The sequence below is a fragment of the Coprinopsis cinerea genome (genome assembly GCF_000182895.1).
Source record: "Coprinopsis cinerea okayama7#130 chromosome 5 map unlocalized cont3.5, whole genome shotgun sequence".
Classification (NCBI taxonomy): Eukaryota; Fungi; Basidiomycota; class Agaricomycetes; order Agaricales; family Psathyrellaceae; genus Coprinopsis; species Coprinopsis cinerea.
Window position 1 is genome coordinate 851,047 of NW_003307540.1, and position 12,081 is coordinate 863,127.

Below are 12,081 nucleotides of genomic sequence, written 5' to 3' on the forward strand. Positions count from 1 at the left end.
TGATGTACACTAGGGCGATCCTCTTTTTTGATTTGTTGTATTCCTTCTATACCCCACGGACGAACTTGAACTACCGACTACTTTGACAAACACATACACGCACAGCTCTAGCTAGAATACACGGATTTTGAATGCGCAATGCGAGCCAAAAACGAAAAGACAGCGGATAAATATGAAATAGAAAGCTCGTGATACAATCGTAACCCATAACGAATAGCATGGCGAATCATGTGAATGCACTTTCGAAAACGAGTTTCCTCGGTTTCTTCACGACCGGTGTTGTCGAGAGTAGGGCGGGCCTATCGAAGAGGAGACAAACCAGTCAGCACCTTGATGGCTCCAGAAAGGAATGGAGGAAACGTACATGGAGGTACCACACATCGCTGCAGGATTACCCATGATAATACTCTCTGACACACCAGCGATGCTATCCGTCTTGCCGTATGCTGATGCATCGAACAGATGATCGGTGGTCTTCTCGAAGGAGGCCAACATGAGCACGCTATCCTTCATCTTGGCCACACCGAATCGCGTAATACCCAATACTTCACCCTATACGTCGAGTATGATTAGATAGCGGGTCCGTGGCTAGCTATTGAGGGACTCACCTTGTAAGTCATGACATCTCCCAGCAACATGACGTGTCGAGGATCGATATTCATGTCGTGCGACTTCATTGTATACTGGATTTCGTTGATGATCGTCCTTCGAGCCGCTTCGATACCCAAAACTTGGGCTACTTCGATGACATGGTTCGAGGTTGTGAACTCTCCGACGACACCTGTGAACAGCCATCAGTCCACGTTCCGGGACCGTCTTTGAACGAGTGGTGGATAGGAGTCGAACGCACCTTCTGTGATCATGCACTTCTGCAGGCCGTACCCTTCGACGAGGAGCTCCTTGTCGCCTTTCTTCCCCCGGTCATCGTCCTTGTCTTTGATGTTGATGATAGCACGTTGGATCGTTGGAAGGCCTTTGACGACGACGTCTGCCAGACCTCGCCGCAATTCACGGATGCGGTAGAACTTGTCTTCGCCGTCGACGTAGATGCGGAGACGGTTCTTGCGGGGAATGATGGTGATAGACTAAGTGAGAGGGTCAGCTTGACGAAAATGAATGTGAAGAGTGGGGTTCCCGTACCTCTTGTTTGATCTTGAGTTTCTTTGCCGCGACGATGGCCCATTTGATGTCGTCCAGTGTCAACTCGAGCTGAAAACTGCCGCGTTAGACTATGCATGGAATAAATAATGAGACGAAAACGCACCTGGAGCTTCTGGATAGCATCGACATCGACGATAATACCGATGTAGGTATAATCCGGAGCCCAAGCTTCTTCCAAAACACTGACAACCTATTCGCAATAATAATTAGCATCTCAAATCATCGCAGACCAAAAAGGACAAGCGTACATCTCCCAGCAAAGTCTTCTCCAACCGGCCCTTGACAATACGCGCCGAGGGCTCGCTATCGGGTGTGACGAGCTTACAACTGATAATGGGTGTGCTGATAGCTTTGGCGGCGTTGATAATTTCTTTGATACGAGGGACACCGAGGGTGACGTTCATGGATGCGACACCGGCAAAGTGGAAGGTTTTGAGCGTCATCTGGGTACCGGGTTCACCGATGGATTGTGCGCCGACAGCTCCCACCGTTGAGCCTGGGGCGTGGATTAGTACAGAGGTAGGGGGTTAACAGGGAAATGTACGCACCAGGTTCAATCCGAGCTTTAACATATCTCTCCCAACAGATATCCAAAAAGATCCTAAGATGGCTCTCCGTCACCTTCGCTTTATTATCCACCACCCTCTTACACGCCTCGCTCGCTCCCAAAGTCAAGTCCATCTCCTCATCCCACTCCTCCGGCTTCTCCAGCGCATCAAACATATCATGCTTAGCGCGCACACTCGCCACACGGCTCGCCACCTTCTTGACGATGAAGTCGCGGACGGCGTCGCAGTAGGCGGGGAGGCAGGACTGGGTGAAGCGGGGGGAGGCGAGGGTGGTTTCGACGATTTGGATGATTTCAAAGGGGAGGAGGCCGCGGGTCTTGCGGTTGCTGCGGGCTTGGGCGTGTCGCCAGGAACGGTCCATGTCGAGGGGCTGGGCGTCGCCTTCGAGACACGCGGGGTCCAGGCCGTCGTCTCCGTATTGGAATTGCACGACGCCGCCGGTGGAGTTGCGCACGGAGAGGTCGTATTGCGTTGTGAGATCCTCGAGGGCTTTCATGAGACGCCGCTGCATGTAGCCTGTTTCGGCGGTTTTGACGGCTGTGTCGACTAGACCTTCTCGTCCTGAGATGGCGTGGAAGAGGAATTCGGTGGCGACGAGGCCCGAGTAGAAGGAGTTGCGGACGAAACCTTTGGACGGGGGTGTTTTGGATTTCTTGGGGAAGTGAGGGAGGGAGCGGTCTTGGAAGCCGTTGGGGACACGGTGGCCTGCGATAATTTGTTGACCGACACAGGCAACCATCTGGGAGACGTTGATAACGGAACCTGCGCACCACAGTTAGCATTTGGGCAACCACCTCTTCGTGAAGAAACACGCACCTTTGGAACCACAGGTAGCCATGATAAGTGGTGCATTATGTCTGCTCAACTCTTTCATACAGATTTGACCGACCTCTTCTCGGACTTTGGAGAGGACGGAAGAGATCATAGCTTCGAGGGTTTGTTCCTGGTTACAACCGGGCTTGTTCTCGAGTTTACCCTTTTTGGCGAGGGCGATGAGGTCTTCGCAGTCTGCGTAGGCTTTCTCGACGAGAACGTCCTTTTGAGAGGAGAGAACGGGACCGGGGATGACGTCGTTGATTCCGAGCGAGAAACCATAGTTGGCTGGACAAGAATGAGTTGTTGGAATGGGCAAGGTAGAAGGTGGGAGGGTCGTACCTAGGTATCGAGCGCATAGTTTGGCTAGACGACCCATGGCGATAGCTGCTTCATGTGGTCCATAGTCACGGAGAATAACACCGAATATCGATTTCTTCTTCCCGCTACCGACCGTAGCCTTATCCATCACACCACACATGATCTCGCTGTTCACCACGACTAGCCATCCGTCGTTAGGTGACAAGTCTGGTTGGAGCGTTATCCTGGGAGGGAAGTTCTGCGGCTTAGCTTCCTCCCATTTCTGGCATTTCGATTCGACGTTGATGAAGATCTTGGATTGTTTGTTGGGTCTCATCAGGACGTTGAAGATCTGTTTTCCTGTCCATAGCTGGACTGGTTTCCAAATCGTCGGTGGAGGGATGTCGATATGTAGATCTGCGTCACCGAGGTAGCAGCATATCTGCGTAAACTCTCGTCTGTCGAAGAATCGGTCTTTGCGGGAGATGAGGAAGGAGGCGGTGATGAAATCCTGGATGGCAGAGATGACGGGTTCGCCGTTTCGGGGAGTGACGAGGTTGTGTTTGACGGACATGAGTTCGAGGGCTTCTGTGCGGGCTTCTTCGGTTTGGGGGACGTGCAGGTTCATTTCGTCTCCGTCGAAATCTGCGTTGTAGGGTCCGCAGACACATTCGTTTAGACGGAAGGTTCGCCATGGTCGGATTTTGGCGCGGTGACACATGATGGAGAGCTAAGAAGGGTGTTTTGTTAGAGGGATTTAGGGGAGTTGATGGAAAATGGGAACTCACTTTGTGGAGACTGGGTTGACGGTTGAAGAGGACGATGTCGCCGTCGATGACGTGCCTCTCGACTATGTCCCCGATTGCGAGATTGTCTGCGATAGCTTGCCTGTTTCCAAACTTGAGAAATTTCTTGGTTTCTCCTCGCGCGACGTAGTTGGCTCCTGGGTGGACGTCAGGTCCATTCCGAATAGCCTGTCGGAGCGTCTCGATGTTGTGCATGGTGACTCGTTCAGGGTAGGTTAGGATCTTCGCTACCCGCTCTGGAACGGCTACTTCGTCGATGCGGAGGTTGGGGTCTGGAGAGATGACGGTTCGACCGGAGAAGTCTACTCGTTTTCCGGAGAGGTTTCCTCGGAAACGGCCTTGCTTGCCTTTTAGGCGCTGGACGAAGCCGCGGATGGGCTTTTGGCCCATTTGGGAGGGTACACCTGGGAGTTCGGAGTTGATGTACATTGCTACGGAGAGTTGGAGGAATTCCCATTGTTCCTGGCATGCGAATGAGGATCTAAAGGTGCTCTGCAGGAGGGATGTGTGCGTACCATGAATTGAGGTGTAGGTGCACCTTTGCTGAGGCCTTGTTTGATGAGAGCGTTGGTGAAGACAATTTCTGTGAGTTTGACTGTGATGTCGTCTTCGTTGGATGCGCCGTCTTGGGCTACTGAGGGACGGATGCAGACAGGTGGGACGGAGAGGTATTGCCAGATGAATTGTTCTGGTCTTCCCCATTCTGGTCGAAGACCGAGGAGTTCGCAGTCCTAGTACCCCTTTAGCATGCGATGTTGGAAGAACAAGAGGTTACACACTTCGTCTGATATCCTCCGGAACAAATCCAGAACCTTTAGAGGGTTCAGATCCTCCACCACCGCCTTGTTCAAATACATCCCCAGCTCTTTCTGAGCCTCGACAGCCGCGACAAATGTCTTCTTCCACTTTTCGAGTTCGTCGGCTGTTTTCTTTGCGCGGAATTTGTCGTGGATGATTTTGAGTGCGCCTGCTGTTTTGACTGCGCCGTTTGTTGCGGAGCAGTAGGGGCAGTAGACGACTTTGCGGGCCATGGAGTTTACGGCTTTGAAGAGTGCTTGGCGGTGGATGTTTTCGAGGTTGGGGCGGCGGAAGCGTTTGAGGTAGGTGCGCCTATCTGGTTCTTCGAGCAGGACGCGTGCGCAGGACTATAGTTGGATTTAGTTGGGGTGTATATGAGGACTAGGGTGGTGAATACCTTGCATATTGACTGGAGGATTCCGATTGTGTGTTTAAAGTAACCGATGTGGAAGACTGGGACGCATAGTTTGATATAGGCGTAGTGCCCCACGCAGTTTACGGACGATTGACCACAGGTTTCGCAGAACGCGCTTTTTTCTGTTGTTCCCTGGTGTTTTTATCAGCCAAAGTTGTTTATATGAAAGCTGGTTTACTCACCAGACGCCTGTCGAGGACACCATGTTTTACGGGTAGCCGTTCTGTAGGAGTGTAGAGATCTCGGTGCGTGACCTCAAACTCTGATATTTTTACCGTATCTTGGGCATTTAGAAGGCTGAATTGGAGCTTTTTGCTGTAAATTCCAGTTAGAGGTTGAGATATCTGGTTGTGTAGGTATTTCGTACATTACTTTAGGCGCCTGGTGAGAAACGGCCTCCTTCATGGCTGCTTGGACATGGGCGATTCAAGTCAAGAATCAACAGGCGCGCATAATCAATCTTGACTCGTCGGTATCGGCCCGAGTTTGATCCGTCTGGATCTTGGGTCCCCGTGATCACTGGAGACTTGCGCGTCGTCGAGAGCTGCGTCGCGCCAATTATTGTTGCTTATACCACAATCCAAATGTCGCGGACGTCTTATGATAGGTACGGGGTTTCTGGTATACTGATAAGAGAGGGAACTGATAGAGAATAGGTACCTGACGGTCTTCTCGCCTGAGGGACGGTTATATCAAGTCGGTGAGTGCGTTTAGTGGCTTTGGAGACGTGCGATGCTAATGAAGGAACAGAATATGCGTTCAAGGCTATCTCTGGGAGCGCGCATACCTCGATCTCTGTCCGTGGAAAGGATACCGCGGTGGTGATTACCCAGAAGAAGATCCCTGTGCGTTCTACCCTTTTCGTGTAGAACGAATCCTGATTGTGTTTGGGATATAGGACAAGCTCCTCGATGCATCTACTGTTACTCATTTGTTCAGTATTACCCCTACGATTGGGTGTGTTGTTACTGGGCTGATTGGTGCGTCCGCTTTACCTTATATTGGGAACTGAGAGCTGACGTTCTTACTTATTCATTCCGCTCTTTGACTACGATATGTCGACGCGATAAACGAAACTCGACATCCGATGAAAACAGCCGACGCACGAGCCCAAGTCCTACGCGCACGCTCTGAAGCAGCCGAGTTCAGATACAAGTTTGGATACGAGATTACGCCCGACGCCCTTGCTAGGAGGATTGCGAATATCAATCAGGTCTATACCCAGCGTGCTGCTATGAGGCCTTTGGGAATTGGTGCGTGTTCTCAGTTCAGCTTTGACCTCACTGGGCTCAGGTCGTTCTGTCCATGCCTATTCATCATCCTCGCAAACGCTGCACTACATTTGTACCTACAGCCATGATCCTGATTGGCATCGATCCCGAATTCGGACCTCAAGTTTTCAAGTTGGACCCTGCGGGGTACTTTGTGGGCTTCCATGCGACTGCTGCGGGACAGAAGCAACAAGAGGCTATGAATCATTTGGAGAAGAAGTGGAAGAAGTTGGAGGGTGGGAGGGGAGGTGAGGATGCGGGTGAGGCGGGCAGGAGGTTGCAGAGGGATCAGGTTATTGAGGTGCGTAGTTTTGATGTTATGTTGTCGCTGTTTGAGATTGACGACTTGGGTGTTTTGTAGATGGCGATTGAGGCGATGTCGGTTGTGCATGCTACGGATTATAAGCCCGGGGAGATTGAGATTGGGATTGTGTCGAGTAGTGAGGATGAGCCTGAGAAGACTAGAGGGTTGTGGAGGACTATGGACGAGGCTGAGGTCGAGAGGCATTTGCTGGCGTATGCTGAGAAGGATTAGAACTGTATCAATTCTTGTTGTAATATACCTCGTGTCTTCGAGTTCCCTTTTCGAATTTCGTTTGAGCATCGATGAGGACAGGGCCTTGAGGCACCCCTTGAGGGAGATTAATTAAGTTAAATTATAGGTAAATATGTTGGTTCTTTCTAGTCGACACAGTTCGTTCATAGTGATGGTTGTTTCTACCAAGTTGATGAAGCTCCTCCGCTCTAAAACACACGCAAGTGCCTCTATTAGTTGACTGCACAAAACAGCCAGGATGAAGTGAACGCACCATGATAGCGTCCATTTCTCTATCCTCGAGGGTGTTAACTCGGGACTTCCAGTACTTGGACGGTGCCTCCCAGAAGTGGGTGTACACGGGGACGTCACTGTCGGATCCTGACGACGGCGATGATGAGCTTGGGGAACTTGAGGTGCTGGCGCTGGAGCCTTGAGGAGCAGGAGTGAATACTCGTTGGAACTCGGGAGGAGCGTATGGGTGTGGTTGTGCGGCGTGTCGCGCTGTATGGGTTGGTTAGTTAGTTACATATTTATTGGAACTTGTGTATACGAACTGGAAGGTAAGGAGCGTTTTCCGATAAAGTGAATTGAAGGTTTGCGGAGTTGGGCGAAGAGCGTTGGTGAAGGCTTCATGGTTGTTTGATAGTCGAGCGTGAATGGATGGTTTGGGATTTGGGATTTCTGGAGGAAAGCGGGGTGAAGCAGTTTGCCGGCACTGATTTGTTCCGGGTTTGATGCCGATACCCACGGTCAGTCAGTCCTTCTGATTAGATATCTCTGAGCCTTTACCCGGTCCTCTCAGCCATTGGATAACGACAACGACGACGACGATGGCGACAGAGACTAAACAACCAAGGACGTTCGTGGTTGCAGCGCGCAACTCCCAGCTGGCCCAAGTCCAAGCCAACTCTGTCCTCGCTCAACTGGAGCAACTCTATGCCTCTTCCGATGATCCTTCAAAACCAAAGTTCACGACCTCGTTCATGTCGACGGCAGGGGACAAGAATCAATCCCAAGCTTTGTACTTGATGGGCGGGAAGGCGCTGTGGACGAAGGAATTGGAGGTGGCGTTGAAGGATAAGGAAGTGGATATGCTTGTGCATAGTTTGAAGGATGTGCCTACGACTTTGCCGGAGGGCTGTCTTCTTGGTGCGATCTTGGAGAGGGAGGATCCGGTGGATGCCCTTGTTGTGAAGAAGGGGAAGGAGGGCGTTTGGAAGAGTTTGGAGGATTTGCCGGAAGGGAGTGTGGTTGGTACTAGTAGTGTGAGGAGGGTTGCCCAGTTGAAGAGGAAGTTTCCCGGGTTGAGGTTTTTGGATGTGGTGAGTTCCTTGGAGTGCATTTGAAGTGGGTTTTTGCTCATTAGGATCGTCGGTTTAGAGAGGGAATTTGTGAGTATTTTTGATTTTTATACAGCACATGATTGATCTTTGTATTCTAGGAACACCCGACTTGCAAAACTTGATGCGGAAGATGGTCCTTACGCCGCTCTCATCCTTGCCAAAGCAGGTCTGGTCAGACTCGGATGGGGAGACCGCATAACTGCTGACCTCAACCCTCCGACTCTCTACCACGCCGTTTCTCAAGGCGCTTTGGCAGTAGAGATCAGAGATGATGATCTCGAGTCTCTAGAGATTTTGCAGAAGCTCACCCATAGAGGGACGGATTGGAAGTGTCGTGCTGAGCGCGCGTTGCTGAGGGTGTTGGAGGGAGGGTGTAGTGTCCCTGTGGGTGTTTACACCACGCTAACCAAAGAGGGAGGAGATGAATTGTTGGAGATTACGGGGTGCGTGACATCGCTTGATGGAAGTGAGCATGTGGAGGAGAGTTTGAAGGAAAAGGTCACGAGTGTGGAGGAGGCAGAGGCCGTCGGTGTCAAGTTGGCGAAGGTGCTGATGGAGAAGGGGGCTACTAGGATCCTAGACGAGATTAATAAGGATCGGGAGCACAGGATCGAGTTGGCCAAGGTCGCAGATGCTAAGGGTGGCCCGTAGATGAAGGAGTAGATTAAAAGGACGATGAGTAATTGCTCTAGCTTAATCAGTTTTGACGGTGGTTCCGGAATCCCGGATGTGCGGTTGATGGTACTGTGAGGGCGCAGCCAGATTTGGCACTTCCACGATCAAGACGAGATCGCGACAGCCTCGACGAAAGTCTATGCAAACCCGGGTATTATTATAACGTGTACGCAAGGATGCAGGTAGCATCCATAAACATAGATCTAAACGGATCGAACGAATCAAAAATTATTAAGGAAAAATCGAAACCAAGAAGAATATACGAATTATGTTTACGCAGCCGCAGCCGCAGGCGCCTCCCCTTCCTTCTTCTCTTCACCCTCCTTCTCTTCCGTCTGTCCATTGACCAGCTTCTCGAAAGCGGCCAAGACATCGTCCACGTTCTGATCATTCCAGGGACCAGCATCAGACAGCGAACAACCACCTGGGCAATCGCAGAGTCCGCCGAATTCCTTGGGAAGGTTCTCAATTGGGATTTGCTTGAGCAGCTCGTCCCTATATGAGCTTCCAAGGATCTGGATCTTGGCGACGGTGACGGGGTCCAACCACGGCTTGATCACAGCCCACACCATCGTAAACGCCCAGGGCGCATTGATAATGTAGAATTTACCCATCGTTTCAGGGTACCTGTTCTGACCGATTGATGCTGCTTGAGACACGAAATCGCGTACGCGGGCAAAGCTGGCAAGGGATACGCCACCGAGATCGAGGATTGTGCAAAAGGTTTCGACGGGGTGTTTGGCGGTGTAGGAGCATACTTTGACGCGAGTTGAGAGGGATTTTTCGTACTCGTAGACTAGACGTTGGATTTGCCGTTCGGGGGTTGTGATTTTGTAGAGCGCGTTGATGTCGAGTTTGCCGAGTTGCTCGATATAGATTGGGCGGCCGTCCTACGTGGTGTTTTGTTAATAAAGAGATCGGGCCACGAGGAAAAGGAGCGGCATACCTTGTCTGTCTTGTGATAGTATTGAGGATAGTACTTGTTGACCTCTTCCTTCTCCTTAAAGTCAAAGTTCCTAGGGGTTTATTCCTCGTTGGTTAGGAGGTGATTGTTCCGATGATGGGGAGTGAGGTGGCAAGGAGTTTGGAGCTCACTTTGTAAGCTCGTCGACGCCAAAGTCCTTCCTCCACTGCTCGAAATCGAGAAGCATCGTCTTGACGGCGGGGTAATCAAACTTGCGAGCCCTGCAGAATCTGTGGTTTCGTGAAGCAAATGTGTTTAGATCGCGTGTTTTGGTTGGATCGATGGCTGGAGGGATGTACCTGAGAAGCGTAGGATCGTCCATCCTCTCCTCGACGAATTTTCCTTCCTCCTTGAGTTCCTTCTTGAGCTTGTCCAGGCAGTGCAGTTGGGTCATCGTGAGGTTGCCCAAGGTGCCTGGTGGGGGCTGGTAGTTCTTGTCTGCGATCCATGCTGGCAACGGCGAGGCGGATGCTTGTTGGGGAGCTGCCGATGCCATTGTCCGATGTGTACGATGAGTGTGATTGGGGATTTGGAGAGGAACAACGGGGGATGTGGCGACGATGGATTGGGACGACGCCAGATGTGATCGATGCTCTTGCCAAGCATGTGCAAACACTCGGCACGTATAGTCAGTAAATTGGTTCTCTCTTTAGACGACTTGGATGGAGTGAATATGAAGGTATGTTTCAATCTCATTCTCATTTATGATAAGATAGACTGTGGCTGGAGATTCACAACCGAGACCTATATGTCCCCTGCCTAAATCGAGGAAAATGCAGCAAAACAACAGAATGGTGGATTAAATCCACATACGCCCATCCAACCAGTTGCAAACCCCTCCATGTTGCCTGTTCAAGCGCAGGTCGCCAAAGGCCCGAATCAGAGAAAGCTGTATGTTATTTTGGAACAGGCGTGCTTGGAAGCCTACAAGGTTTCGTCGGGTGGGAAGGGGAGGAATGGCAAGGGGGATGGAGAGGCAAAGTACACCCTTTTGAATTGCGATGATCATCAGGGAATTTTGGCAAAAACAGGGAGGGATATTGCGGATGCTAGGCCAGATATTACGCATCAGGTGGGTGGTGCATGTTTATGGCTTCGAATTCATCATTGATTAGGGTTTTAGTGTCTTTTGACGCTGCTTGATTCACCGTTGAATAAGGCGGGGCTGTTGCAAGTTTATATTCATACAGCAAAGGGTGTTCTTATTGAGGTGAACCCTCATGTGAGAATACCGAGGACTTTTAAGCGCTTCAGTGGGCTTATGGGTATGCTTCGTCTTCGTTGGTTTCGTCCTATGGCTAATGGCATTTAGTGAAAAGCAGGGGTACGGCAGACCCTGCGGGTTTCGGGTAGGGGTATGGGTGGGTCCGGGTCCGGGTATGCATTTTCTTACCCGCGATCTTCAAAAAGAGCCCCTACACGTCCAAATCGGCCATGAAATGGTCGAGTTACGCTTGATTTAAGCAATTCAGGCATAACTCGCCCATTTCTGGGTCGTTTTGGACGAAATAAAGCTCAAACCCTGCGGAAAACCCGCAGGGTTGCGGGTAGGGTTTTGGCAGGGTCCGGGTCCGGGTCCTAGCTTTCAGACCCTGGGGTTTAACCCGTGGTGAACACTAATGGCATTTAGTTCAACTGTTGCACAAGCTCTCGATTAGAGGTGTCAATGGACCCGAAAAATTGCTCAAGGTTATCAAGGTGCGTCCGTGCCATCGTTCCCTTGGAATGTCGAACTAATTATTTCGTAGAACCCAGTTGTCGACCATCTTCCACCGAATACTATTCCTGCTACTACCCAGTAGTAGTAGGTTTTCAATACGCTCCAGTTGTCATGTCGTCTCTATATTCTCCCACGATGCACCTTCCATATATGCACCTCCTAAGCTGCCAGGCGGTCCAGACCTGTTTCAGAATCAATGGTCCCGTCATCAAGCAGTGTCTTCACTTGTGGTTTCTTACCTTGGTCCTTGGCTGCTCTGCAGCAGCCTCTTTAGCTTTTGGCCGACCTGTCAGCCTTCGAGCGGCTATACCTGCTGCTTCCTCGCATGTACAGGGGCGCTGTATGACTGCATATGTTCCTATTGTTGAAGTACAGTCGCGCTCACGGTCAACCCCAGGTTGGTCCGGGCTACCTCATATCTCGCCGAAACGCAGCGCGTAGGAAGCTACCCCTATCGACCAACTACCAACGTGTTTGGCTTGATTCTGCCGATGGTATATAATGACTGAAAGCACTCGTCCTATTATCATCGACCGGTGTGCCGAATGATGTCTCACAAATGCCGGAGGCTCGTAGCTATTGCTTGTCGTCCGGTCGAACAGACGGAGCGCAACGTTCACGGATTGGCTCTTGAAATCCACAGTCTTTGAAGTTTGGTTTGGTCATTGGACACGGGGATGTTGGGTGTAGGATGGGCTTTAGTAAAAT

General features: G+C 50.9%; 6 protein-coding genes across 6 annotated transcripts; 3 read left to right on the plus strand and 3 right to left on the minus strand.

Moving 5' to 3' along the window:
• Nucleotides 1–226: 226 nt before the first annotated feature.
• Nucleotides 227–5,267, minus strand: CC1G_11381 (DNA-directed RNA polymerase III largest subunit; the record flags this gene model as incomplete). Its single annotated transcript, XM_001841166.1, has 16 exons — nucleotides 227–299; nucleotides 365–552; nucleotides 609–781; nucleotides 851–1,085; nucleotides 1,141–1,209; nucleotides 1,265–1,351; nucleotides 1,410–1,657; nucleotides 1,710–2,492; nucleotides 2,547–2,831; nucleotides 2,886–3,573; nucleotides 3,632–4,111; nucleotides 4,165–4,380; nucleotides 4,429–4,794; nucleotides 4,845–4,994; nucleotides 5,045–5,177; nucleotides 5,230–5,267. 16 exons carry the CDS (start codon nucleotides 5,265–5,267, stop codon nucleotides 227–229), a joined length of 4,212 nt encoding a protein of 1,403 aa, XP_001841218.1.
• Nucleotides 5,268–5,446: 179 nt separating this feature from the next.
• On the plus strand, nucleotides 5,447–6,717 carry CC1G_11380 (proteasome subunit iota; the record flags this gene model as incomplete). Its single annotated transcript, XM_001841165.2, has 7 exons — nucleotides 5,447–5,469; nucleotides 5,519–5,562; nucleotides 5,613–5,707; nucleotides 5,761–5,842; nucleotides 5,960–6,115; nucleotides 6,217–6,434; nucleotides 6,495–6,717. The coding sequence occupies 7 exons, from the start codon at nucleotides 5,447–5,449 to the stop codon at nucleotides 6,666–6,668; spliced, it is 792 nt and encodes a 263-aa protein (XP_001841217.1). The 3' UTR covers nucleotides 6,669–6,717.
• A 133-nt stretch (nucleotides 6,718–6,850) lies between these two features.
• Nucleotides 6,851–7,304, minus strand: CC1G_11379 (hypothetical protein; the record flags this gene model as incomplete). Its single annotated transcript, XM_001841164.1, has 3 exons — nucleotides 6,851–6,877; nucleotides 6,943–7,172; nucleotides 7,226–7,304. 3 exons carry the CDS (start codon nucleotides 7,302–7,304, stop codon nucleotides 6,851–6,853), a joined length of 336 nt encoding a protein of 111 aa, XP_001841216.1.
• A 174-nt stretch (nucleotides 7,305–7,478) lies between these two features.
• On the plus strand, nucleotides 7,479–8,739 carry CC1G_11378 (porphobilinogen deaminase). The gene is made up of 3 exons (XM_001841163.2): nucleotides 7,479–7,993; nucleotides 8,052–8,062; nucleotides 8,113–8,739. Exons 1-3 carry the CDS (start codon nucleotides 7,502–7,504, stop codon nucleotides 8,663–8,665), a joined length of 1,056 nt encoding a protein of 351 aa, XP_001841215.1. The 5' UTR covers nucleotides 7,479–7,501; the 3' UTR covers nucleotides 8,666–8,739.
• Nucleotides 8,740–8,830: 91 nt separating this feature from the next.
• CC1G_11377 (SEC14 cytosolic factor) lies at nucleotides 8,831–10,159 on the minus strand. The gene is made up of 4 exons (XM_001841162.2): nucleotides 9,953–10,159; nucleotides 9,785–9,883; nucleotides 9,636–9,705; nucleotides 8,831–9,579 (listed from the first exon to the last, which is right to left on the minus strand). Exons 1-4 carry the CDS (start codon nucleotides 10,147–10,149, stop codon nucleotides 8,962–8,964), a joined length of 984 nt encoding a protein of 327 aa, XP_001841214.1. The 5' UTR covers nucleotides 10,150–10,159; the 3' UTR covers nucleotides 8,831–8,961.
• A 167-nt stretch (nucleotides 10,160–10,326) lies between these two features.
• CC1G_11376 (nucleolar essential protein 1) lies at nucleotides 10,327–11,455 on the plus strand (the record flags this gene model as incomplete). The annotated part of the gene is made up of 5 exons (XM_001841161.2): nucleotides 10,327–10,332; nucleotides 10,444–10,725; nucleotides 10,987–11,014; nucleotides 11,284–11,351; nucleotides 11,402–11,455. 5 exons carry the CDS (start codon nucleotides 10,327–10,329, stop codon nucleotides 11,453–11,455), a joined length of 438 nt encoding a protein of 145 aa, XP_001841213.2.
• Nucleotides 11,456–12,081: the final 626 nt, after the last annotated feature.